The following is a 26588-nucleotide window of genomic DNA, read 5'->3' as shown; positions in this document are numbered from 1 at the left end:
CACACACACACACACACACACACACACACACACACACACACCTGTTGGCGAATGTCACAGAGGCCATAATAATAATTCTCTGATTAAGGAGATGGATCTTGTTCTTATCTGCAGGCTCTAACAACAGTCAGACAATATTCATCCTCCGCCCACACATATGAATCCTTAATATGGATATGAGAAGTGACACAAAAGTATTTGCTGAACTCCCTGGTGTTTTGTACAGATGTTAGTTTTTTTTCAATTGCTAAATCACAGTGAGCACAACTGGAGTCACATGTGCAAAACTCAAACTACAGTCTGCACTGCAACAGTTCAAGTGGACCAAACTCTAGTTGATTTTCATTACTAGAACAGTTTTCAAAACTCTACACACTTAGCCCATGGCTTAAACCACGACCTGCAAAACACTGTGGATTTACAGCACTTTGTTCACAGGTGAACCACACATTCAAAACAGAATGGATTTCAATCAAACATCGATCAAACACTGCTGATTACAATTTTAGGTGAAAGACTAAGCATGTGTCTTGTTTTATACTTGTTAGTGGTCATTTACATTGAGAAAGCTCAGAAAGCCTTTTTTTATAAAATCACCAAATAACAACAATTATACACTTTACCGTTTGAGAAAACAGTTAAAAGAGCAAACATGATGTCAGATGTCTGAGATTACATACCCCGCTATAAAAAATGTGAAAAACATATATAAAATATATGTTAATATATCTTTACAATAGTAAATCTGTGTTCTTACTGTTTTTCAGAAAGTAATGGAGGTGAAAGCAATGGAAACACATTCATTAGTAGTTAGAGATGAAGCAGACATCCAATGTAATGAAGACCTGCATGATGCTGGAGAGAGGACGGATTAGTCACACTATTCTTTCTTACCATTTGTTTTTTCCAGTAATTCCATAAATTACTAGAGACAAAATACTATATTGAAACAAACTGCTGATTTTCATTTCTTCTTGTTTACCTTGAGTAAAAATTGGTATATTAAAAAATCTGTATCTTTTCTTTTTTGGTCACACTGAACACAACGGCTGGAATATACTGTCACACTTATTAGCTGTTTGTAAATGTCTCATCAATTATCTCTTTAAATAGCTACTCGCAGCCTCTGAAGACCCAAATCCTCTTTCTGTCTTTTCAAGGAAAAATCTCTTACGGCTGTTCAAGCTTATGACACACAGTTTGCTGTAATGCATTTGGCCATGGTCGTGATCATCAAATCGACAATCCACGCTGAATTGTAAACACCTTATCACATAAAATACTTACAATCACACACTGCCATAAAGTGCATTCACATATTTACACCCACACATCCGCACACACACATGCACACGCGCACACAAACTACACTACAGATTAGCTTGTTTACCAGTCAGAGGGGGGTCTGCTCCATCAAAGGTGTGATCAAACCACTGATGGCTACAACTCATGTGTCTGCACAGCTCTTGGTGACAAGGCATGTATGTGTGCACACACAAACACACAAAGTCATTACATGGATCATCTATTTTGGAAATTAGGATGAAAGAAACATATTATAGAAAATGAGTAATGTCTAAAGTAATAGTCCTCACAAACCAGCTTTGATAATTCAGGCCTCAGACCTATCTATGGACTCTGCCAGTCAGACATCTATGTGTGTGGTGGTGAATACCCAAAATACTTAACTGCTACTCTGAGTTAAAACATCAGTACTTTTTGCTTGTGTGACAAACACTCCTGCAAGTAGTCATTGTGAGTCCAGGGGTACGGTCTAAAAATGTCCTATGAGAAGCACATTTCTTGTTTTATATTTTAATCAATGTAATCAATAGCCTGTTGATGGTGTACCATAGGTCTTCTGTCCAACTATACACTCTAGCTGCCGTTCAGCCTTCACACACCTGTTTTCCTTTTTTTCTTGAAGAATATTCCATCACTTTATTGAGTGATTTATAACAAACATAAATCCACATAATAGCAGTCTAACTGGTGTATAATAAAATGATGCAGATGTTAAACAGCATCAAACACCCTGGTGCTTAATGTGTACTTGTGAAACAGACTGAGATCCTGAAAAAGCATCTCGCACACACAAACCACACTCACACACATTTCCCCAAGGAGAAGTGGGAGAGATTAGCCGTGACCCCTCCTCTTCACCCTTTTCTTTTCATTTCCTCTATCTGCCCAACAGGAAACAATTAACCACAATCACCTCCCCCTCTGCACACATTCCTGTTCTTACTGTCAATAATACAAAAACCCTAAACCTAATCATAATTTAAAGCATCAAATACCACAACAAGCGGTGCTGATTTAATGACAATTTTTTCAGAAGGGGTCTTGTGTGAATTTCTGTTGCTTAATTATTCACATAAAAAATAAAATATTATAACATTAGTATAATAATGCATATTTTTCATGATATTTCAAAGAAATTTCAAGCACCAGCATCAGCAGTTGCAATTATTTTTTCTCACCGATTTGTTAATTGCACAATTACATCAAATGCAGCAGGATGTAACTCAAAGACCGGCAGCAGCGCAGCTTTCTTTGAAGTCAAACAAAGTGCTCTTTCCATGGCTGATGGGTGTAGTGGCGCTCTGGGGAGGTTAAGGATAACATGACCCCATTTCAGCATCAGCAATAACAAAATGTCTTCAATTTGTAAGGTTTTGCCCTCACCTTTCTACTATGGTGAGGAACACACACTCGTTGTCACACACAGACAGATTGTAGCCTTAGTGGGACAATAGGCTCTATTGTGGGAGCTGGCAAAGAGAAGCCAGGCAGGCCGCAAGGCGTTTGGCTGCTCTTGGTGCATGTGTGTGCGTGTGTGTGAGAGAGTGTGTGTGGATATGGGGGATAATAGCGCTACATGCCCAGAGCTGCCATCATTTCACTGGGAACAGAGTGTGAAAAAGAGGGAAAGGCAGTCATACACACGCACAGAAAACACACACACACACACACACACACACACACACACACACACACACACACACACACACACACAGCCTCGCTCTACAACTGAGCCATATGCTGACCCCAGCCTCAGTGCAGCTATCTTTGCCAATCAACTACTGGGGGGGATTTCCGCACACACACGCACACCCACAAGCTCTAATCCTTGAGAGTGAAATGTATACACATGCAACATAAACATCATTAAATAGAGTGTAAATGAAGTGATATACATTTAAAGATTCATACACACAAACTTGCTGGAACTTGTGTGTGTGTGTTTGTGTAGCAGCTTAGTGTCTCTCCAACATTGTTCCCCAGAACACAATCATCCAGGAGCAGATGGAGGAGGCCACGGCTTGCTCTTTCTCACACACACACACACACACACACACACACACACACACACACACACACACACTTTTGTAAATAGTAGATTTATGTTCACAGGAATAAAAAACTTTGCTGCATTAAGGACCACTTTCAATCAAGGCCATAATTATTGTGGTCCAATTTAGAAAAGAAACTCCTATTTTTCCCAATGCTTATTTAATAATATTGTTCATCATTTACTACCTATGATGAGTCTATTATGTTATCAACTGTGCTTTGAAATTCCATACACTAAATGTGTTAGGTCATCTCTCAATACTTCCTTTACTTCATGATTTCCATTTTGTAACACCCTGAATTCGGACATACGGTAAGTCTTTAGAAACGGCTTACAAATCTAGTCAGGTTTGAAAAGTTGGGGACTATTTTTAGCTGCAGATAAATACATGTATATGTGTTTATAGCAATGAAGGAACAGGTCATCCAGTGCAACAGTTAAACTCCCTGATGTGTTTTTAAAACTTTCTGGACAACAATAGAGATCTATCGCACTGAGGAAGAAGATATATCAGAAGATATATACGGCTTTAGAACTAAGTTAGTACTGTTAGTCACTATTGATTTTGGTCTTTTCATGCAATTTGTTGACATAAAAAACATTGAATTATCATCTTATTCTTCAAACATAAAACTATTGTGAAATAGCACATTCAATATCAAAAATCTAAATGAGGGCAGTGTCCATCAGTCTTAAAATCCCCCTTTAGGAGCCCCTTAATGCACTTTTTCCAGGTACAAAGTCAAAATATACAATTTTTCTGATATGATCCACGCGCAGCTATAGGTTCAATTTAAAAAATGGTGTGTTGCATTTCATTGTGAAGATAGTGAGGCCTTTATGGATAAGGGCAGTATGTGTGTGTATGCATGTGTGCTGGGGAGTCTTGGATAGCTTTTCTTGCTGCAATGAGCTGATATGTGAGATAGAGCTGTGCTCACACTCAGCTGCCCCAGCAGCCTGGCACTCTGTGTGATTGAGCGTGTGTGTTGCTGGATGGCTCTAGTCATGGTGAATGAAAGATCAGAGAGAGAGAGAAGGCAGATGGACTGCCCTGAGGGCCAGGAGACAGAGAGAGGGAGGGATGGAGGAAGACAGACAGACAAGAGATAGACAGAAAAATAGAGAAAAATGCCAGTTAACCACTGACACACTTAACCCTGCCAGCCTTCTTTCCATCTCTCTTCCCAATTTGCTTCTGTGTCAGCCCCTCTTTGAAATTTTACAACCAAAAAATTGAAAAAACAAACCAAAAAAACACATTTATCAACAAAGCTGCACTTCCATTGCTGCTCCTGTACTTCATGCCTATATTGCTTTATTACCGTTTTCAGCTTGGTTTGGGTCTTTTTGTCTGTCTGTCTGTTTGTCTGTAGAATTACGGAGAAAATACTGGCCATATTTTCGTAAATCATTTTGGAGCAGATCAGGATCAAGGTATGAATGAAAAAATCATTTTCACCTTTAATTAAAATTGTGACATAAGCTGCTGGCCAAACTAGCCAAGTGGCCATAGGAACTGGGAGGAGGGGTAAGGGAGTGGCGCAAGCACGGCAACGGTGTTCATAGCGTTAAAATCAGAAAACAAATACACTAAAAAAAGTATGAACTAAATACTAAATCTATGTCATAATTTAAACAAGTCTCCCGAAGAGAAACGGGTATCTCTCTCTCCCCCGCCTTTGTGTGTGTGTGTGTGTGACGGCTGGCCAGCTTGTGGAGTTTAACTCTGAAAAGACAGGTAACTACAAACGATGGACATGTGTTGTGATATTTAACCAAAAGATTCGTCAACGGCAAAATAAAAGTCTCTTATTTACGAGACTGGTCTGAGAGACCTCCAGCTTACAGCGGGGTCTCCGAGCATGACTGGCCGGGCAATGAGCTTTTGCATCACTATCGCTTCTCAACTGAAAACTTTGAAGCAAATTCTCAATTAGGCAACGATCGCAATACTGCCTATATTCGAAATCTAAAACGGTTAATTTCTTACCTAAAACGTTCTCAGAAGTGAATTTAGTGATGCATAAGATGGCGAAAATTGTTAAAATTGTCCCATTGTTGTTCTGTCTGTACCGGCTCTTGTTGACCTAGGTTCCTATGTGGAAAAGTGAACCGCAAAAAGACCCTGCTCTGAAGTAGGAGCTGAAAGAGTTAAAGGAACTGCGGTGAGAGGAACCTAAAAATCCCCAAATTGGTCTAGTCGGAACACGAGAAAAAAGGGTTCTAGGAATGTTATGTTTTAGGAACCGCAAAAATCCCTCCAGTTGGAAAGCGGCTATAGACTACATTGGGATCCATTGGGTTACAACACAAATCTCACAGGAACTGGTGGTTTAAACTGTGATGCGGGTGAGAGTCATAGGTGTATAAAGACAACACATTTTAATGAAATCGATTTACCTTTTTGTGGGATCACATTTTTTTTTATATTTAGAATATATATTCACATATTCAATATTCACAAACAGTTAAAAACAACACACTGGGACATAAGAACGCGTCCCAGGGCTGAAATTGATTTAACTTATCAAGCATTGTCCTAAACATTCATTAACTCTTTTAAGTTACACAACAATTGTTAAGGATTGTTATGACATCATGATGTCAGAGTTTTTCATAGTTTAGGACAATGAGAATAAGAAGTAAAGAAGACAGGGCAGTAAAATTAAAACTCTGAAAAACTTAAAAGTCAAGACTCAAAAAGAGGAAAAACAGACGCTATGACAGAGAAACAGAGATGCACTGAGATAAGGAAGTTAAATAGACAAGAGAGAAAATACAGGGACAGAATTAGAAAGAGAGATAGAGAAATGATGATAAGGGGGACAGAGTAATACATGACAGCAGTAGAAAAATATGAGCGCACATCAAGACTTAGAAGGATATTGAGACAGATGCAGGACGAGAGACAGAAGACGAGAGAGAAAAGGAAAGAAAAAAGGATTGACCGAAGTAGAGGGCAGAGTGGGGAGGGAGAGTTGAAGAAACAGAAGAGGAGAGAAGAGAGGTGTGTGTAGCAGAGAGATGGGGAGTCAATAATGACTGATTACTGTAATTCAGCCTGTCAGAGACATCGACCTGCTGCTACTACCAATCCATACACACCAGGACATTTGCAGACACACACAAACACCTCGTAACAAGCATGCGCGACACATGTGTCATCCAGCCCGTGTGCATGACCACATACATACAGTATGATATACACACAGCCTTAAAAATGTAGCGCAATGCACAAACACAATTGTAAAGATGTCGACATGGCTGCAAACTTACGCACGATTGGTGGAGTCACACAAAAAGCACACACGCACACACACACACACACACACACACACACACACACACACACACACACACACACACAATGGGGTCTGGGGGTGTTAGCTACGAGTTACTTCAGCCCCACACTGAGCCTAACAATCTCTCTGTCTCGCTGGGTGGATGTGGCAGAGCAAAATGGCTTCTTTCTCCCCCCCCACCCCCCCACCCCGGCTAGCATCACCTCCACCACTTATATTATTTCTCTGAAAAGAGGAGAGAGAGAAAAAGAGGGACAAAGGGAGGAAAAGACAGGGAGGGTTGAGATCAAATTAGAGGGGAGAAAGTTGGACAAGAGGGGAAAAAAGAACATAAGGATAAGAGGCAAGAGGGGAGTAAAGAGACACAGGGCACAGTGAAAGAGGGATAAAAGACTAATAAAAGAAGAACAAAGAGAGAGCAGAGGAAGGAGGCAGGACACCCAGAGGAAAGAAGAGAAGAGGGCGGGAGTCAAGGGTAAGAGATATGGCATTTGGGTAGGAAAAGTAACAAAAACCCTAAACTATTAACAGGTTAGATTTGGGGAGCTACAGTTTGAAAAGAGGGGTCATGTAAATTAGTGGACTAGACATTTTGATTTTTGCATCAGCAGATCCTCTTTTTGAATGTGGCGAGTATTAGCCATTGTGCTGAGGGAGCTTTTTACTTGTGGGTTTCATATGGGTTGCATTATGGGCAACATTATGGTCTCCTAAAGTTAGCATGGGGTATTTTATTTGTCATTGCCAGGCTACCTGCCTTATCCTTGACTGGAGAGGCCATAGCATCTAACCATTCTGTTAAAGCCCTTGCCCTTCTGGATGCTATTCATGAAAAGATGCTCCTCTGGCTGTTATGGTACTTGTATGTCACGGGCAGCTATTCATTTTTGTAAGCAGCTGAAATTAAGGGACAGAAGAAAAGAACAGGCAGACAAGCAGGCAGACAGGAAAAAAGTATCATCAGGGAATCAAATTGCTTGAAGTGCTGCTTAGAAGAAATTCCAATGATCAGTCAGTAGCTCAGCTTGCCTCAACAGGAGACACTGTCACCTCACAATGGGGTGTGTGTGTGTGTGTGTGTGTGTGTGTGTGTGTGTGTGTGTGTGTGTGTGTGTGTGTGTGTGTGTGTGTATAATTCTTAACCAGCACTGCATGAATGTATGTGGATGTAACTGCACCTACTGTGCCTCTGTGTCCATGTTGGGTGTAATCGTCTGCCAGTGTTTGTTAGAATAAATTGTGTATAAGTGTGGACACATGTCTGTTTTTGCGTGTGCGTGAGTGTGCATGTCTGCGTGTGAGACCAGAGAGCAAAGCCCCTCATTTAAGAAGCAGCGATAGAGAGGAGAGTCATCAATAAGTATTGAACGCTGGGCTTGTTCCAACCAAACTACCATCGCATCGGATCAAGCAGACAGACTGTACACACACCTGTCTGTCTGTTCCTCTTTCTCTTCGCACACGCAGACGCATACACACTTGATATATGGCACTTCAGAGCCAACTAAATACAGCTCCATCACACTAGCACTTATACTCTGAAAGCCAAACACCACTGGACATTGATTTGCTATTCTTAACACTTGAGCTGAGTGAGAAGCGACATTCTCACTCACACTAAGATGTGCAAGGATTTCAACGACCAATACAATGGTGCAGGTAATATTCAAACAAGTTTTAGGTAGCTAAGGCAAGCTGACAAACAACTTACTTTTAAAGAGCTGACCATGAGGTGTTAGCATGGAAATATACACAAAGCAATGAACAAAACTGAATAGGTTTCTGTGACCAACCTTTGGCTTCTGTTCCTGTTTTTGCATATCCTGATGGGGGCTTTTAAAGGATACAAGTTCTGGTATAGGGGGATAAGGGATTTGAGAGCTCGACTGGCATTGATAGCTGTGGCTCTGACCATGGTCGACAAAATGTTCATGTCCACTATGGCACCATCAAACAGTGGACCAAAGAATGGCACCTTCAAACACAAAGACAAGCAGAGAAAAGGGCATTAATACTGAACAAATAATCAGATTGTTTTATTTTATTTTATTGTTAATAATGAATAATGATTCTACTACCAATGGAACCTCTCAAAGATAAACAATTCTTGATATTATTTATAACACAGAATAATCTCTGGGGGCCACTAGGTTTAAGTGAAGCAAGCTTGACAAGTAAAATGTAATTCCATACTTTGCTTGTGGAATCCACCAAAGAGAATATTGTCAGGCTTTTTATTGAATTTAATAGTAGACCAGGTCTCAATGCCATGCACTCTATGACTGAACACAGAGAATATCTTATTTAACTGGTTTTTGGATTCATGATAATTCAATATATTTTGCTTGTAGAATGAATGAAACAGAATGAGGTTATGTTATTAGTGCTGTGGTATCTATGTCATACAGAAAAAGCAGCATTTTATTGTGTTAGGTCTCGTTTGAAATAGAATTATGCTATCAGTGCTGTGGTATTAATGTCTGTGTGTTTTAGATACATTGACCAGAGCAGCAAGACTCAGGGCAAGACTCTCTCTAGGATTGTTCGTCATTTGGATGCATATCTGCATCGTCTATTAGGAAACATTGTGTCCCAACACGCTGTATAGTCAGAATTTCCTTCCTACCCAACTCCATATCCAAACAATATATAAAGGCTCAATCATCAATACAATATCCGTGTTAATCTACAAGTGTTTAAGTGTGACATGATGTTATTTAATATGTTACTGTAAACTGTTTAATTTGGATGACTGATTGGTCTCTTTACATTTGTTCTGCTGTTTATTATTTCACATAGTGGTCCTAAAAACTCAAAAAAAGTCATTAGAACCGTTTTCTCATATGAACTCTGGACAATGTCAAGAGAATCAGCCCAGAGAATTGTCTGGAGTTGCCCTTTTACACATGTAGCACACAACAGGAGCATTTTTGCCTGCTGGTAATACTCCGCTTGTTAGGCGAGGGGTTTTGCCTGGGTAGAGCACGCAGGAGGCAGGACATAACGCATATTACAACAGGGTCACGTAACGCGTTAGCATTTTCTTCATAAACAATCGAGTCTCTTGCTGTTTCTTGAATTTGTCTGATGATTTGGTCCTTACCAATAGAAGTTCCCAAATCTTTTTGACTTTCCAGTTAGACATTTTCGTCTTTGTGTAAATAAACCGTCCTTTTCCTCACCTTTGGATGTTTCTTTTCTTTTGATTTTGGGCAAGTAGCATGGTAGAAACATCATTATTACGGCCACTCATTTGCTGTGAATTCTCCGGACAATGAGCTGCTCTCTTCCCATGTGGGGTCAATTGGAGATTACACAGAGTTTGTACCAGGGAGCTTGCAGGGTAAAGTCAATTAATTCAGAAATTTGTGTCCTCACATACAGCACCTCCGGGTAATGTCTAGATAAGTTCAAGTTTAGAGTTGGCTTGTATGTTTCGGGGAAAGAATTGCTTAGAATTGATATCACGATTCTCTGCCACGACTTTTTTTTCTCACGAAGTGTAATGTTTATTGCACACATGAACTATGACCAAAAAAAAACTAATTGGCAGTACCAAACAGATTTGTTTTGACACCTATAGCACATTGCGCATCACCACAAGCCTGTAAACATAGAGGCTTCAATGAAGAGAAGGGAGAGCATTGCAGCGCCTGGGAGTGCTCTAACACCTATTTTATATATAGTTTATATAAAATATATATATCAAAGTCATTTAAAAATATAATCGCAAACAGGGGTGAATCGAGATTGCAATTTTATTACGATGTATCATGCAGGCCTAGTTTACAGTGCATGTGTGAAAGGGGCTTAGGACTCTGGGGACCATGACTGGTTGTATTAAGTTTCATGAAAAGCCATCAAGCTGTTCCAGAGTAGTGCCATCCATTGAGCTGTGCCACAATGATGGCAAATGATGGCAAAATTACACTGATTGGCCAATGAGTCACACTACAATTACAGTTCTGCAGGTGACATGTATAACTGTCTCTGATTAGCCCAGAGGGGGACTGAATTATGAAACTGGGTTTTAATGATGAATTTAAATGCCCTGCTGTTTCATAGGCATTTTCACCCAATGATAAGGCTTCTGTGTAACAATGAAACACAAAAATACTTAATAATTAATCAATAATCAATAATAATAATAATAATCAAGATATTGACAGACGGCAGTTTGAGTCCTTTTTACCTCAGGTTTTTTCAGTATATGGATGGAGTACTTGTGGTTCTTCATGGGATAGATGATGATTAGCACGTCTCCAAACTCAGTGGGGATGATCCCTCGTCGGTAGTCTCTGGAATGTTCCGACCAAACAATGTGGACCTCGTCATTACCCAGGTGTCTTAGCTGGAGGGGACAGGAAGGAACAGACAAGAGAAATGAATCCTAGAATCAAAATGGAATAAACATCTCAGTTTTTTCTTTTTTGCAGCATAAACAACACAAATAGTCAATGCAACCCCGAGCATGCACGCACACAATGAGCTAGACAGACTGTATCCATCATAAACCCAAAGGGTTTTGATGAGGTGTGTATATGTGCTATAGTTGGCCCTGGGGTGATGTAGTGAGTGTGTGAAGATGGAGAGTGGACACAAAGACCAAGTGAAGCTCCGGAAAGATTGAGTATGGGCTTGAAAATAGATGGGATCAAGTCTGATGCTGTGCAATTCTTTCTTTCTGTGTGTCTGTGTGTCTGTGTGTGTGTGTTTCACATTCACTCAGTGAACTACACTCACGGCCGGTGACAGCTCTGTCATTAACAGTGATGCCTGGCAAAATACACAGATACACAGACACACACACATACACCCCTGAAGGTTATGTGACATTCCAAACTGTCTGCCGCTCTTGGGCTTGGCCCTGAGATAAACACATTTGCTTTTAAATGTTTGTTTAACTAGAATCAGTTGTATATTGTATGCAGATTCCCTCCTCGTCAGACAGATCAGATCTTGAAGGATCCTGAAGGGAGCCTGGGAGTATGCCGAACCGGTCTACATGTGTTTTGTGGATCTGGAGAAGGGGTATGATTGGGTCCCCCGGGAGATATTGTGGGAGGTGCTGCAGGAGTATGGGGTGAGGGGGTCCCTTCTCAGGGCCATCCAATCTCTGTATGATCAAAGCGAGAGCTGTGTCCGGGTTCTCGGCAGTAAGTCGAGATGAGGATCTGCTGAATCTGAGGCCATGGTTCTTAGCAGGAAACCAATGGAGTGCCTTCTTCAGGTAGGGAATTACCCCAAGTGAAGGAGTTTAAATACCTTGAGTGAGGGGACAATGGAGCAGGAGATTGGTCAGAGAATCGGCGCAGCGGGTGCAGTATTACATTCAATTTATCGCACCGTTGTGACAAAAAGAGAGCTAAGGCAGAACGCAAAGCTCTCAATTAGTTTACGTTCCTAACCTCGCCTATGGTCATGAAGGCTGGGTCATGGCCAAAAGAACGAGATTTAGGGTACAAGCGGCTGAAAGGGGTTCCCTTAGGAGGGTGGCTAGCGTCTCACTTAGAGATAGGCTGAAAAGCTTGGAGTAGAGCCGCTGCTCCTTTGCGTGGTGGTTCGGGCATCTGGTAAGGATGCCTCCTGGGCGCCTCCCTAGGGAGGTCTTCCAGGCACGTCCAGCTGGGAGGAGGCCTCGGGGAGTACCCAGGACTAGGTGGAGGGATTATATCTCCAACCTGGCCTGCGAATGCCACAGGATCCCCGAGTCGGAGTTTAGGGTCAGATAGGCGGACGAAAATGGATGGAGGAGTTGTGTATTGTGTAAGATTTTTAAAGAAGTATGATTTGCCTGCATAATTAGAAGGGATTTGTTAACCCAGGAAGCTCCACATTTTATCAGACAAGGTATCAGGACAAAGAGTAATGAAATGGAATTTTATGTGTGCACACACATTTCACTCAACTGTCATATAAGCCTGGTTTGAATTAAGTAATATGGAAGCCTGGTGCAGAAGTTATATATCATGTATGAAAGTGACTTCAACCACTTTCATAATGACACTTCTGGAACTTTAAATTTGAGTTATAGTAGATAGACTTTGTGATACATTACGTTGATATATTAAAGCACAATTCCGGTCAATTACAACATGTAGCTCTATTTGTAAATATGGAGTGCTTTCAGTGGAGAGAAAAATTTAAAAAATCGGTAATGCCTACACCATGTTATCTTCCTGCTAGCGTTAGCACCCAACATCGCTCCCCATTGTGACGTCATCGCCGAATTGACTTCATAAACCCGCGAATACCAAAAATAACCAAAAACTAACTTTTAAAACTATTTGGAGACATTTTTAAAAATGATATACATATCTTGAGTGCTTTTTGTACCCAATAATCAACAGTGGTGGTTAACTTGCAACATGGGCTTTAAACAGGGCAAGTTTTAAATGTGTTTTTAGCCTCCAAACATGTTAAAAATGTCATTACAAGTGCCTACCCATGTGTAGTGATTCTTTCCGAGTGAACACAGTGAATCTGACTGCAGTAGATGTGAAAGAAATGCATGAAAGTTGTGCTAATTCAGCTGTGTTTAGTTCCTGTGTTGATACTGCAAGGAGTGCTTTGGGACCGTCCACAAACTACAAAACTGAAAAGAGATACAAACATATTTTCAAAAATAAGCATATGCTTATTTTTTCAAAGTAAGTCCTGTGGTAAAACTAGCAGGAGACAAGTTATAATTGAGGTAAGTTTGGAGACACTACCTCATTTAATCATTAAATTGACAGCCTTCATTTTTTTTTATTTTATCTCTTTTCTGTGTTGTAGTTTGTAGACGTCCCTATTTATTTATCAAGTTCTTCCTAAAATAAATCTTTTAGAGGCACTTCTCTCCGATGGAGCTTGCAATTCAAAGTGTCAGTGAAGCACATACAACTCACAGTAATACTGAGATCTGAAGGGCTCTTCCATTAACACATTTGGAGAGTTAGAATTATGACCCACAAGCTGTATTTTTGGGTGTCAGAACAATGAGGTGACAGTCTAATAAGGCAAAGTGGAGTCTTACTGTCTGATGTGCTTCTCTGATCATCACTATTTAAAAAAATATTTCCACAATTAAGATCAGAGTGATGTTATCTCTGATGCCACAATCAGTTTGTGTAATGTAGCTTTAATCCTTTTAATCATGTTTCAAGCAGATGTGGTATGAGAGGGAGCAGAACACACAGCAAAGAGTGAGAGCTGGAAAAATGCCTTGCAATGGACTCAAATCACACTGCTGTGTGAGTGTGGCAGGAGGATAGATGATAAATGCCTGCCAGTATGGACATGTGTATGTCTGTCACTTTAACCTCTTTGTGGACACATTTGTCAAACTGTGAGCGTATGTGTTTGTAAGCCTGCATGTGTGTGCTTCTATGCCCAAAATTAACACAAATTTACAGTTGTGTGGCCTGATGTGAACAAAGCCGGTCGGTGTTTGTTTCAAGTTAAGCAGGTTTATGGCGTGGTTTATGGTGTGCGTGCATGTGCGTATGCGAGTATGCGTGTTTGATGGGGCCATCAGCTGATCAGGGAGACGAATGGTGTCGGACCAGGCGCTGATAATCCAATCAGGAGCCTGCAGCTACGTGATAGGCCGAGAAGCAGGAAGTATGATCTGATTAAAGGGACATTATGGCCATGTGCTGAGTGCCCAATGCCTGGGGGTTGACAGGTGTGACACACACATGCGCGCACACACGCGCGCACGCACGCACACACACACACACACACACACACGCACAAGCACACACCTGCTTGGACACTGATAGGAGCCCACACTATGCACAAACAAAGACATGATTGCTACTAAGAATGATCGGAAACATGGGTGTGCTTTAGAAAAACTGACATTAACAGATATGTGTGTGCAGCAGCCTATGCTCATTTGGAACGTCATTCCAGGCAAATTAAGAGACTGGGAAGGAGGAAAAGAAATCAAAAGGAAAGACAGAGAGAAGAGTATAGAGGGGTTTTCTCCTCTTCTCCTCTCACTGCGCATTTCCCCTCATAAAAGGAGTGGAATTAGAGCATCAACAGTAAGTATGCTTATTATTACAAATAACCTCCAGTCTCACCACACAGACTGCAGCATGAGAAAGGGCAACACAGTAGATAATGAGATACACAGATGCAGAGTGCTTGACAGAAACAGGATGTGTTTCCATCCAACTGTCAAGCACATCAGAAGGTTTTAACAGGCAGTGTGAGAATTAACCCAGCAACAAACAGCCAATTAAGTGCCCTTCCATTTGCTGAAAAGAAGAGAGTAAACCATGGGAACTTCTTTACAGTAAAAATAAAAACCCGGATGAAAGGTCACCAGTCAGATATGGGTGTTACCTTCTTGGTGAGGTTGTGGTCCTGGTCGTGGGGCATGCGGGTGGAGACGTGGTAGATGACCTCCGTAGTGGAGGTGGCGTAGTAAGGTGTAGTTTGGCCTGTGCTGCGATTCCTCTGGAGACCTCCCATGAAGCCACAGTGAGTAGTGAGGTCCACCTAAGGGACACACACAGACAAGGGACATACATAATTAATATGGAAATATGCCTTTTACTGCCATAAAGCCTAGAATAAAAAAACAATCAAATCCAACTAGCTTCAGTCTTCTCTTTTTAACTAGCAGATGAAGATAAAATGTTGACACATTACAAAAGAAAAAGAAAAAAGGACAACACATTTGTTAACACATGCAAACAGCTTGCATTGTATTTCGAAAGGGTTTTGTATATCAATGTTCGACCATCATCAGGCTGCTGAAACATCAAGACACATTGGTGGTGGTTTATTTTAACCAATGGTCGTACAGAACGTTTTCTTTGCAATCTTAAATCAATTAAACCATTAATATATATTTTCATATATGATTCAAATATTAAATGCAGATTAAATAGTTAGATGCAGTCCTAAATTTCATTTGATAAAGATGTCAATGACACAATGTTAAGATAAATGTGCAATTTGTTGGAAGAAGGCAAACAATGTCTGAACATGTATGTAAATAAATGTGTCCTTACCTCCCAGCCCAGTCCAGAGACAAAGTCTTCATAAGCCTGGCTGCCTGCTGTGTTGGTTAGTATAGAGTGTTTGTCCTCTTGGCCCTCAGCCACATAAAATACTGCTATTTTATGAGTCTCACGGCTAGAAGAGAACGAAGGAAAGCAATAATGACCTTCATGACAACTACTGAAAAACATATAACAGTTATTTTAGCAATTTCCACAAGATTATTACTTTATTAGGGTTTTAGCGAATCACTTCCTCCTTAATCCTTATGTTTTTTTTCAGAGTTTTCCTCAAAGAAAGCAATAGGGTAATAGCTATAATAACTCCAGTGCGGAATGAGTTGCCACGAAAGTTTTGTGCACATTATGAGAAGCAGACTGTGGAATAGATTCATCAGGTTGGCTCAGGGTCAAGAGCAAAGGGATGAAATGGGGCGGAGCTAGAGTGTTCCACTTTAATGTGTTTATCCCTCCCATTTTTATCCCTTGTACCGCATCCCACACATTAAAACAATGTCCCACATTTTGACTGTCTCTAGTTTTCAAAAGTCAAACCACTGCGGGACAGATACTTCTATAAAATATTTGGCTATATCCGTTGCCTGTTTAGTTTAGTGGTTTACACATGCAAAGAAATAAAAAAACAAAAAAAACAAGGGTTTGGCCAGGGCACTCTCCAGTGTATAACTTAATCCATTATAAAAGTAAAAAAAATATAGAAAAGGAGTGAAAGACAAAAGATAAGATTACACACGCCAGCAGACATCTATACACACAGTATAATCCATAAGGATAACATAGCAGAGATGAAGAACAAGTGAAGAAAGCATGGAAGGCTGTCATCAAGCGGCTGTGTTAAATGCACACACTTGGGTCTTGCTCCTCTACGGTCAACGACACCAGTAGTATGTTTGATAGAACGGAAGCCATGATTTGAATCCCATGTATGCCTGTATATATATTCATAGTACATATTCACCTGTAAACTCTGTAAACCATTAGTATAATATGTTCATTGTACATATCTGTAAAATGTCTACTTATAGTAATATCCACCTGTATATTATATTCAGTACATATCCAGCTGTAAATCTTGCTCACGATACTTGTTATCTATATTTTATATTCATAGGACAAACCCATCGGTAAAATTCTGTTTATAATAGTATTCATATCTATATTTATTCAGTACTTATCCATGTCCTGGACTTATGGAACCATTGTATATTCTGCACTTACTGCTATAGCACTTTGGGTTAGACCCAAACTGCATTTTGTTCCCTTGTACCTGTACATGTATAATGACAATAAAGTTGAATCTAATCTAATCTACTGTTAGCAAGCTGATTGTGCTGTTTTATTGTACACAGTTAAGTGAGTCAGTGTGGATGAGAACAAGCACTGTACAGTTATTGGGACAGAAAAAGGGAAAACATGAGTTCAAGCAAATTATCACAAGAGAGCGTAAGAACTGTGAAACTTCAGCTTCCTTTTTATAGCAAAGCATAGAAATGTTACGAGGTAAGGGGCAGAATAGAATTTTTTATTTTTTAAGTTAGATAGACTACCTATTGGCATCGGTCAGGTAAACTACATTGTCCCACATAAACATACTCTCTGTCCCACATTTGGTTGGTTTGAATCTGGTCACTCTAGGCGTGGGCAAAGCCCAACTACAGAAAGCCTGTTCACTCCCTATTTAGCCCCATTGTACCGAATTTGGTTGCAGTTCCACCAGAGTTCCACTTGGTGTGATCACAGGAAAGTGCAAAAAGAATGGGACTCTATTAAGCTATACGGGTAAATTTGTCTCTTTCGCCTAATTGCGGTTGAGAAATCTCAGATTTGATTGTAGGTTTTGCAAGTTCAACATGGTCTATAGGTCAAAAGTTAAATGAAGGAGTACTTATGTCCTTTTGATTTCTTACAAATTGAGTTGTTGTTGCCCATAACACGCTAGTATTCTGCTAATGAATGCTGATTGGTCAGTGAAGGACTGATTACAGAGTGAATATTTAGGTGATGTCTTTAAAACATTAGCAAACCTCTTTCTAGCACATGTATTGACAGGGAGAGCCTAACCCATCAGCTGTGTTGTCTCGAGAGAAAAAAGGACGTAACTCAGAACTTGCCATAAAGCAGTATCTCTGGCCGTACGATGTGTATGACGTCATTGACATGTTAAAAGGCTTTTTAGAGCAAAACAGCGACTTTAAAAATATCTAACTCCAGCAGTGTGTATTTTCTTAGCCTCTTTTCCTTTCAAATGCAACATTCAAATTACTAGACCAAAAATGATATCCTAAGAAATATTGAGGGGTCTAGCTACATAGACCTCCATTCGTTCTGCACTCACCCCCAGTGGAACTCTGGTGGAACAGCAACCAGTTCAGAAGCCGGAAGTATTGAGAGAGTGGAAGATCTTCCCTTATTAGAAATTCCTTGGCATAGGATAACTGTAACTGAATCTCAGGACCTTACAATATACATGTCTGAGTCTTTAACTGCAGTTGAATCCATATTTTAAAAACCCTAAATGTCCAAACTGTTTATTATTAAATATCTTTGCTGAATCCTATTTAGAGCAGACAGAGACAGAAAAAAATAAAGATTGTAAAAAAGTAGAGGCTTCAAACTAATCAGTAACTAAAACCTAAATAATAACATCAAAAAGATGGAGAGAGTGGGTGAACGACACAAAGTTCCTGATTTTTTATATTGTCTCACCACTGCCGTGAGTCCAGGTTCTTCAGCTCTCTTAGTAACTTCTCATTCTTCCTTAACAAATGAAAGTTACTCCTGTAAGACACAGAAGCATGCACAGGTTAGGAATCCTTATCCAAAGTAATCGTTAAACCTGCCCCACCACCAGTGCCTCCCTTATTTGACTATTTGCTTGTTTTTGTCACTGTTTCCGAGCGAAATACGTCATATCCCGTGTCACCTAATACCACAACAAGTAAAGCTGGCAGGACTTTTAGTGAAAAAGACCAGAAAAGCTCAAGACTGAAAATAGGGAGAAAAGAAAAACACTACAATACCAACAAGACATAATTCATAACCACATAAAAGAGGGGATATAGTTTCCAATTATTGTATTGTATTGATTGGTACTAAGAAAAATGTTCTTTTGTGTCAGACTTCAAGACACTGAAGAGTGGTCTAACTCAGTAGATTTTCACAGTCACATACGTACATACATTATCAAACATTGCCTCCATCGGCATAAGAAGTATTTACCAAAGCTTGTATGTAAGCGTAATATATTATGTTATTGCTTGTTTTGTTATTGTTGTTTTTTTACAAATTTGAAACCTCCAGCATGATAAATGTAAAATCTGCCCTCTCCAACTCCACTAATAAACTCTTGTAGATGATATATGTAACTAACTGCTTAAAGTTAGGTCAGCTAAATACTCTGATACCTGGTAAAAATATTCCACAATCTGTCAGATATTTGAAAGAGATGGACAAAGATTTAAAAAGGAAGAACATAGAGGGTTTAGAGAGCACAATACTGCAATTATGACTATTTGATGCCCTCTCCAATCAAAACTGCTCAATTGATTAAGATTAATCGATTAGTTGTCAACTTTTAAATTAATTATTATTAAACTATTTTGATAATCGATTGATAATCAAAAGAAAAAGTAAAAATTGTCTGAATTAATAGCCTTTAATAATTAATAAACAACTAACAAGTCCAGGGACCGTTTAAAATATCCCAGCCACCAACCTCTGCATATGCCACTGATATAGAACCAAGAGTTGAGCAATGAGGCTCGGAGTGGACTGATAATGACAGGTCATTCTTTTCACTCTTTGAGAGAGAGCGAAAAAGAGTGAAAGAGCAGGAGATAAAGAGAGAGAGAGAAAGAGAGAGAGAGAAAGAGAGAGAGAGAGAGAGAGAGAGAGAGGGAGAGAGAGCAAGAGCAATTTGCTTTTTATTAAACTGATACTTGGTAATGGCTTCATTCTCTGCTCTCAAAGACTCCATTTACACCCTGGATTACACCCAGGGAAAAGCATAAAAGGGGAGACACACATGCGCACACACACACACACACACACACACACACACACACACACACACACACACACACACACACACACACACACACACACACACACACACACACACACACACACACACACACACACACACACACACACACACGGGTGATTGTCTGATGTCCCATATGAATACCTGGAGAGACATAAGGGGACAATAACAGATACAGAACAGACTTTTCTCTTTTCTGATCTGTCTATCCTCCTTTCTCCCCTAACATCCAAGCTTCTATAACCTTTTTTATAACCTTTGTTTTTTTTAAAGATTATTTTTTTGGGGATTTTTCCCTTTATGTGGTGACAGTGGGGGGATGACACGCAACAGAGGGCCGCAAGTCAGATTTGAACCCCGGCCGCTGCAGGACTCAGCCAGCATGGTGAGAACGCTCTTACTGGGTGAGCTAGAGGCCACCCCAAGCTTCTTTAACCTGTTTATTTTTCTCATTCTCCTCTGTATTTACTCACATATTTTGGATCCATTTTCCTTTTTTCCTCTACATCTACATGTGCCTTATTCATCCCGTTTTCTGATTGCCACTTCTCCCACCATCATTCTCTTCTTCAACTACTGCCTTTTATTCTAACTCCAAATGGCTCGAGTTTGATCAATAGAGTACCATACTCATTATCACACTCTTCTACACACAAAAACACACACATGCAGTGTGTGGTAAGAAGTCTATTGTGCAGGCTGAATGCAGACAGTGTAATTCCCTGGATAAAGTATAAAGAGCGATGAGTGTCCATTAGCTGTCCAGACACATTTAAAGTGATACCTTGACATTGTGTATTTTAGCCTGGAGTCATTTAGAAGATGAAATGCTGTGCCATGTGAGGGGGAAAACGTGGTGTCTAATTAGCACATTTTTTTTTAATGTGAAATATTTGTCTTATTTGCATTTAAAAGCTATTAGGTTTGTTCTAGGGAAGACAAAAAATATAAAAGACTTCCCACACAAGTATTACAACAACCTGAAAAACAATCTCTGAGAAGGAAAATTCAAATTTACTTTTACTTTCTTAAGTTTTTCCTACAGATTTATGTGCGATATACAAGCAGTGGAGTCTCTTAAAATGAAGATTCTTATCCACATAAAAGTAAAGTGAAAAGCAAGTTATGAATGTCCTCATAAAGATAAAGAACAAATAATTGAACTTTGTTCTAATATCATTATTCTGTTTCCAACAAATTAATTAAATGCTGTGAATGCAGTATCTGATCAGTTGCAATTTACAACACAAAGTGATGCATTTTATTTTATATTCAGCTTAGAATTAATATCACGATTCTTTGCCACGATTTTGTGTTTGAGACAACATAACAAATTGGCAGTACCAAACATAGATTTTTCTTTTGGTACCTATAGCACGTTGTGCATCACGACAAGCCTGTAAACATAGAGGCTTACATGGGAGAGCTTTAAAACCTATTTTTGTTATGTTTAAAACTCACAGAAGAAAGGAGTAGCGAAATTGCAAAATTGCAAACGGGGGTGAATCAAGATTGCGATTTATCGTGCAGGCCTACCAAGCAGTCCAGTCTAGGTAGTTAAACATTGGAACGGTTATTTTTGCGTTTCCATTAGCAAAAGTTCTGCATAGTACCCGGTACTTTTTTTTGGGTACTATCCACAGTGGAAAACGGAAAGAGAAAAGTACTGAAAAGGTGAGTTGAGAAGAGCCATACCATACAGTTGAAACACGGAACTGGAGTTTGTGTTATATAATATCATTGTTACATTAATGCTATTGTTTTTCCAACATAAATGAACACTTCAATATGGTTTCTATTTGTAGAAACCATATTAAATGTAAATGTATTCTGCTCTCACCTCTTCTCCCAGGAGTTGAGTCCCAGTATGTTGATCAGTAGTCTGCAGTAGTAGAAGGCCGACTGTGGTGTCTCAGTTTCTGGTTCAGGCTGCTGCACTGCCCTCATGTTCAGCTCCTCACCTCTCTAAAACATTAATATAACACCACAAACATTAGTTTGTGGTTTATCTTTTACGCCCTAAACCCTAAAATGAATAAATTATTACGACGCATTATATAGTAGAGCCCGACCAATAAAGTATTTTTAAGGCCGATACCGAAAAAATCCGATATATCGGCAGATTTAAAAAAAAAAAAAAAAAATCTAGAAACACGTACAAAACATAAACAGGTTTCCCTAACATGTTTTACTGTTGCAGATCAGAGGAACATCAAAATAGATTAAAGTTCTGATCAATAAAATGTATAAAAATACAAACTTAAGCTATGAAACAGGGACGTTGTAGAGCGCCCTCTGGTGGACAAACTATTCAATGCCAACACTCATAACATGGTTGACCGTCAGTTTTTATTTTTTTAAATACTAATTTATCAGAATCGATCGGTCTATAGTAACAAAATATTCAATGGCTTGTGCTACACTTATGAGCAACCAGCATGTAAGTATGCGCCTCATCAGCAAATGCTGGGAGCTACAGCTCAAAGATTCAAAAAGCAAAACTCATTATATTCATATGAATATGGACACTACGCACATGAAGGACAAACTCTCTTTCAGCAGCGCTCTGCTTCAGGATGGCATTGATCACATCATTCTCCTGCTTTTCTGAAACGCACGCTGGAGGAGCGGCTGGGATGTTGAGCGGCATGCCTGAGTGGACCAATCAGGAGACAAGGTTAGCTGTGTTGTTGTTGTCAGACATTGCGTTTTGTCACTTTTAGAGCTTCAGGACAACAGTTAGACTGATGTGTAACAGGACCTTGGTGAGTCAGTGTCCACCTTCAATTTGATGCAGGGTCCTCTGTTTTTACAGAGCATATTGAGGGATGTGAGTCTGGAAAATGTTCACTGAAACCCTGACTCAATAAGTTGCTGACAGACTGATAGGAAATCCTTATTCTGGCTTTTAATGGATGCTTTGCTTATTATTAGTACTGACCTTTATCTAGACATACAAACTAATTTATGTATATTTAAACAGTATGTGTTTGATGCTTTATAAAACTGCACTGTAGATTGAATAACCATTCAGAACACCAATCCAATGGGTGCTTGCTGTGTGCGTGTGTGTGTGCATACCTGCTCTTTGTAGACACTCAGGACTTGAGTATCCCAGGTACTGCAGCATTTCATCCAGTGAATCGTCTCCTTCCCTCAGTGAGTCCCATGCTGGCACCGCCTCCCGACACAAACGTTTAGCCAATGGCGGAGCTAGAAGCTGTTCCAAGCCTGTCTCCCCTCGATCCACCTCCCCATCCATCCTAAGCTCTGTGCTCTCCTCTTCCTGCTCCTCCTCTTCTCCTTCACCTCCTCTTTGATCTCCCATCCCCCCCTCAGTGACTTTCCTCTCCTCCCCTTCCTCAATGCCCTCCCCCTGAAACTCTTGCTTTTCACCCTCCATCCCTCTTACCCCCTCCTCTGCCACGCTCTCCTCCTGCCCCTCCTCTTCGCTGTCGTCTCGATTCACTCCCATCTTTTTAGGCGGACCTCCTGGTGGAGTGTGTAAATGAAGATTCGCATTGTGAGGTGTGTGTGTGTGTGACATGAATGTGTGTGTTGGGCTGTTTGGGGAACACGGTGGAGGCCCGTAGAGAACTGCAGAGTCCCAAGAGTGTTTTCCGGCTACATCTCGGATGATGACACGAACGCAAGCAGGAGCAGAGGACAAACCAGCTGTCATTCCGCCTCCAGGTACACCAGACTCTGATCGGATCTGGGAAATAGAGGACAAGCAGCAATGGTCAAAGACTAAATGTACCAAATATTAAAAGATATTATTCTGATCTGAGTTGCGGCATCTTTCACACAATCAAAACCTGAACTGGCTTAAAGCAAAATTCAAACCTTCTTATAAACCTAATTGGCTTCCTTTTAGCTAAATCTGTAAAAAATAATAATAATGTAAAATAAATGTAGCTAAAACTGGTAGAACACAATCAATGAGAATCCATTTTAATCAGCATAATTTAAGGAAACGTATGCGTGCTTAGTATTTAATGATTCTAACATAATATATTCAATGCATGCCAACATGCTTACAGTTATTAATATGTCATGTTAGTGGTAACATAAGTAGGGCTGAACTATTAATCATTTTCAAATCAAAATTTGAAAGAATGCGATTAGCTAATCGTGACGACCGTGATTAATCACAGATGCTCACCACTGACATTTCCATCCAGTAGTAGTAGTCGACAAACTAGTTCCTTTTAGCTATGACGTAAAACAATTACAAACTTGTCTACAGTTGTACTTGGTTTTACTTAAAAAACATACAAAGCATCACGTTTTATCATGACAACTTTCTTTTAATTGAAGTTACCTGATACACAGAGAGCAGTGTGGAGCCATTCAGAACCAGAAACTGTAGGTTTGGTGAATGGAAAAGCTCTGGCCCGAGATCTGCACTCTCACAAAACGGGTTGTCTTGGTTTTCACACACCTAGAAAAACATAGGCCATAGTAAAGCAAAGATCTAAATATAAGTATTGAAAACTGAAGATTTGTATTCCCATTTGGACAAACAACAAACAAAGTAATCATCACCATACACAGTACATCACCATTATTACCACCAAATATACAGCAAAAGTACCTGACTAGACAGGGTAGCAGGCCCTCCAGACATTGGATAATGTCCTAGATGGTTGACCAAGTGTGTAATAACTGTTCTTGCTGCGATAGAAACCAGGCCCTGCTGAATACGGCTACGAACTGCAAACAGAGGGAAAACACAGACAGAGGACATATTACTAACAAGGTTAAAGTTAGGAACAATACATTATATGGGTACCAGATATTTAAAAAATTACAGTTGATTTCTAGATCTTATTGTTTAGTGGGCTAAAAGGTTTAAATGTTACTCTGACTTGATATTCTGTCTATATTGACAACGTTTAATTTACGGGATTGTTCCGGTCCCGCTGGATGTCCCTCATTTGTGGCCGGATGTCTGTCACTAATTGCTTTCTTTGCGTTGACTTTCTAAACTCTGGTTGATTGATGAGGACTATGGTTAACTGCTCCTCAAATCTCTGCAGGGTAATTTGAGACAGCTAGCTGAGTTTTCTCTTCCACGACTAAGTTAAACAACTTTTGGACGTACATGTTCCACCAAAACGACTTCCTTCCTGACTCTTACTTTTAGTGCCACCCATGACAATTGATTGGTTTAAAGAAATGCCAATAAACCAGAGCTCGTTTTTCTCCCATCCCGGAATACTGTGTGGACTAGCTAGACCTTCCTCCGCAGCGCTGTGGAGGAAGGTCTGGCAATGCGAGACTAGGGTCAGTTTGTCAGTTTGTGCATAATTTACCCCATGCTGAGCAAAAGCCAATGCCATCACACACTGTGCTGCCAGCAGATCTTGGCTAATCAACAACATTACACACACACTGTGACACACACACTTTCCAACAGCTCCTTATTGACAAGGCTGTGTGTAGAGTACAGATATGTATTGACCAGACATTCTCAACGACTCCCTAAAGCTCAGGAGAGCTCAGGAGGGGAAAGAAAAAAAAGAAGAAAAGATATAACAGAAGTGAAAGGAATAGTAGCGGAGTATAATGTTAAATGAATAATAGAAGAAATTGAAGCAGGGAAGACAAGAAGATACAAAGAGAGGAGAGAAGAGAAGCATGGTCTATCGTGGCGCTCCAGTCATTAGACGAGACACAGTGTCCTGGTGGACCCCAGCAGGGGATAATACACACTCTCACACGGATGCAGAGAGGTGCACTTGCATACATACATGCACCAAACCTTTTCCATCACTAGCGCTTGTCAATGGTTTGATTGGTCATTGTGAGTGAGTGAGTGAGAGTGTGTGTGTGTGTGTGTGTGTGTGTGTTACGAACTAGATATATACTGGGTGCAGTCTTGTAATATATTTCTGACCATCTAAAAAGCAAAATACATATTCACATGCTTAGTCTCATTTTCTACATCTTGGAAATCAGTAAATGAACGTTACAACAATGGGCCTAAAAGTTATGTAGTGTGTCCCTGGTGTTAGATAAATTACCTTCAGTGACAGGCTGTAGTTTGCTGGAGCGTTCAGAGTCCGGGCTGTGCAGTGGTTCTGGTTCTCGGAGGCTCTCTAATGGTAGGAATGGGTCGTAGTCGGCACTCAACAGGTCCGACAGCTGCAGCGGGTAATACTTGGGACTGTTGAAAGACTGCGCTCCATATACGCAACCATGTAATACCTGAACAATTAAAAAAGAAAAGGGATTTCAGATTGAATTCCATTCTGCCTCAATAACAGCCATATTAAATTACATACATTATAGTTCAGCTTCATTGCACTGATGCTTACACTTCATATGAAAAAAAAAGTATTTTCAATGCGGGTCATGTTTTGGGAAAATATAAAACTTAAGTGAATAAGTGACTTTGTGTGTGCGTATGCGTTATGGTTGTGCCGATGGAAGATATCATCAACATCATCCATCGTGATGGTTGACCGGCATCACAATGGAGAGCCACCATCGTGACGCACGCCCCCCCCACCCTGTCAGACACATGCTAATCCTAGTGGACGGAAAATTGACAACTGTGTCGGTCTTAAACTAAAAAAAGGCACTTGCGTCGGGCGTTGCGCTGTGCTGCCCCTTAAGTGGAAGCTACTCCCCCCTTTCGTGCAACCTATTTGTAGTGCTCTGCGCCTCGGTTTGGACACAGTGGCCTCGAGCGAGAGAGAAAAGGCGTTAACGTGGAACGCTATCACACTTTGTTTTATCCCCTCATTGGACTAACTTTGTGGATACTACGTGTGTGGGCATCAATAAGTACATCTCTGATGACAATGTTGTGTAGGATTTATGATAGTACATTAGCAACAGTAGGCTAATTCACA

At 40.2% G+C, this 26588-nt stretch overlaps 1 protein-coding gene across 11 annotated transcripts in view; it reads right to left on the bottom strand.

Annotated features, from left to right (window-relative positions):
• ralgapa1 (Ral GTPase activating protein catalytic subunit alpha 1) overlaps window positions 1-26588 on the bottom strand; it is a 68853-nt gene that overhangs the window by 13066 nt on the left and 29199 nt on the right. For all 11 annotated transcript variants that reach the window (XM_032501208.1, XM_032501204.1, XM_032501207.1 and 8 more), the window contains 11 exons: window positions 25755-25938; window positions 24323-24441; window positions 24050-24169; window positions 22807-23440; window positions 22262-22377; window positions 21566-21690; window positions 18390-18461; window positions 15675-15798; window positions 15001-15156; window positions 10856-11014; window positions 8511-8638 (listed from right to left, as the gene is read on the bottom strand). In XM_032501208.1, coding sequence (XP_032357099.1) covers window positions 8511-8638; window positions 10856-11014; window positions 15001-15156; window positions 15675-15798; window positions 18390-18461; window positions 21566-21690; window positions 22262-22377; window positions 22807-23440; window positions 24050-24169; window positions 24323-24441; window positions 25755-25938 — 1937 coding nt within the window. The remainder of the gene's footprint in view (window positions 1-8510; window positions 8639-10855; window positions 11015-15000; window positions 15157-15674; window positions 15799-18389; window positions 18462-21565; window positions 21691-22261; window positions 22378-22806; window positions 23441-24049; window positions 24170-24322; window positions 24442-25754; window positions 25939-26588) is intronic.

This window comes from Etheostoma spectabile, chromosome 20 (genome assembly GCF_008692095.1).
Source record: "Etheostoma spectabile isolate EspeVRDwgs_2016 chromosome 20, UIUC_Espe_1.0, whole genome shotgun sequence".
Lineage (NCBI taxonomy): Eukaryota > Metazoa > Chordata > Actinopteri > Perciformes > Percidae > Etheostoma > Etheostoma spectabile.
Note: the sequence above shows the minus strand (reverse complement) of the source record. Positions and strands in the feature narration are given on the sequence as shown.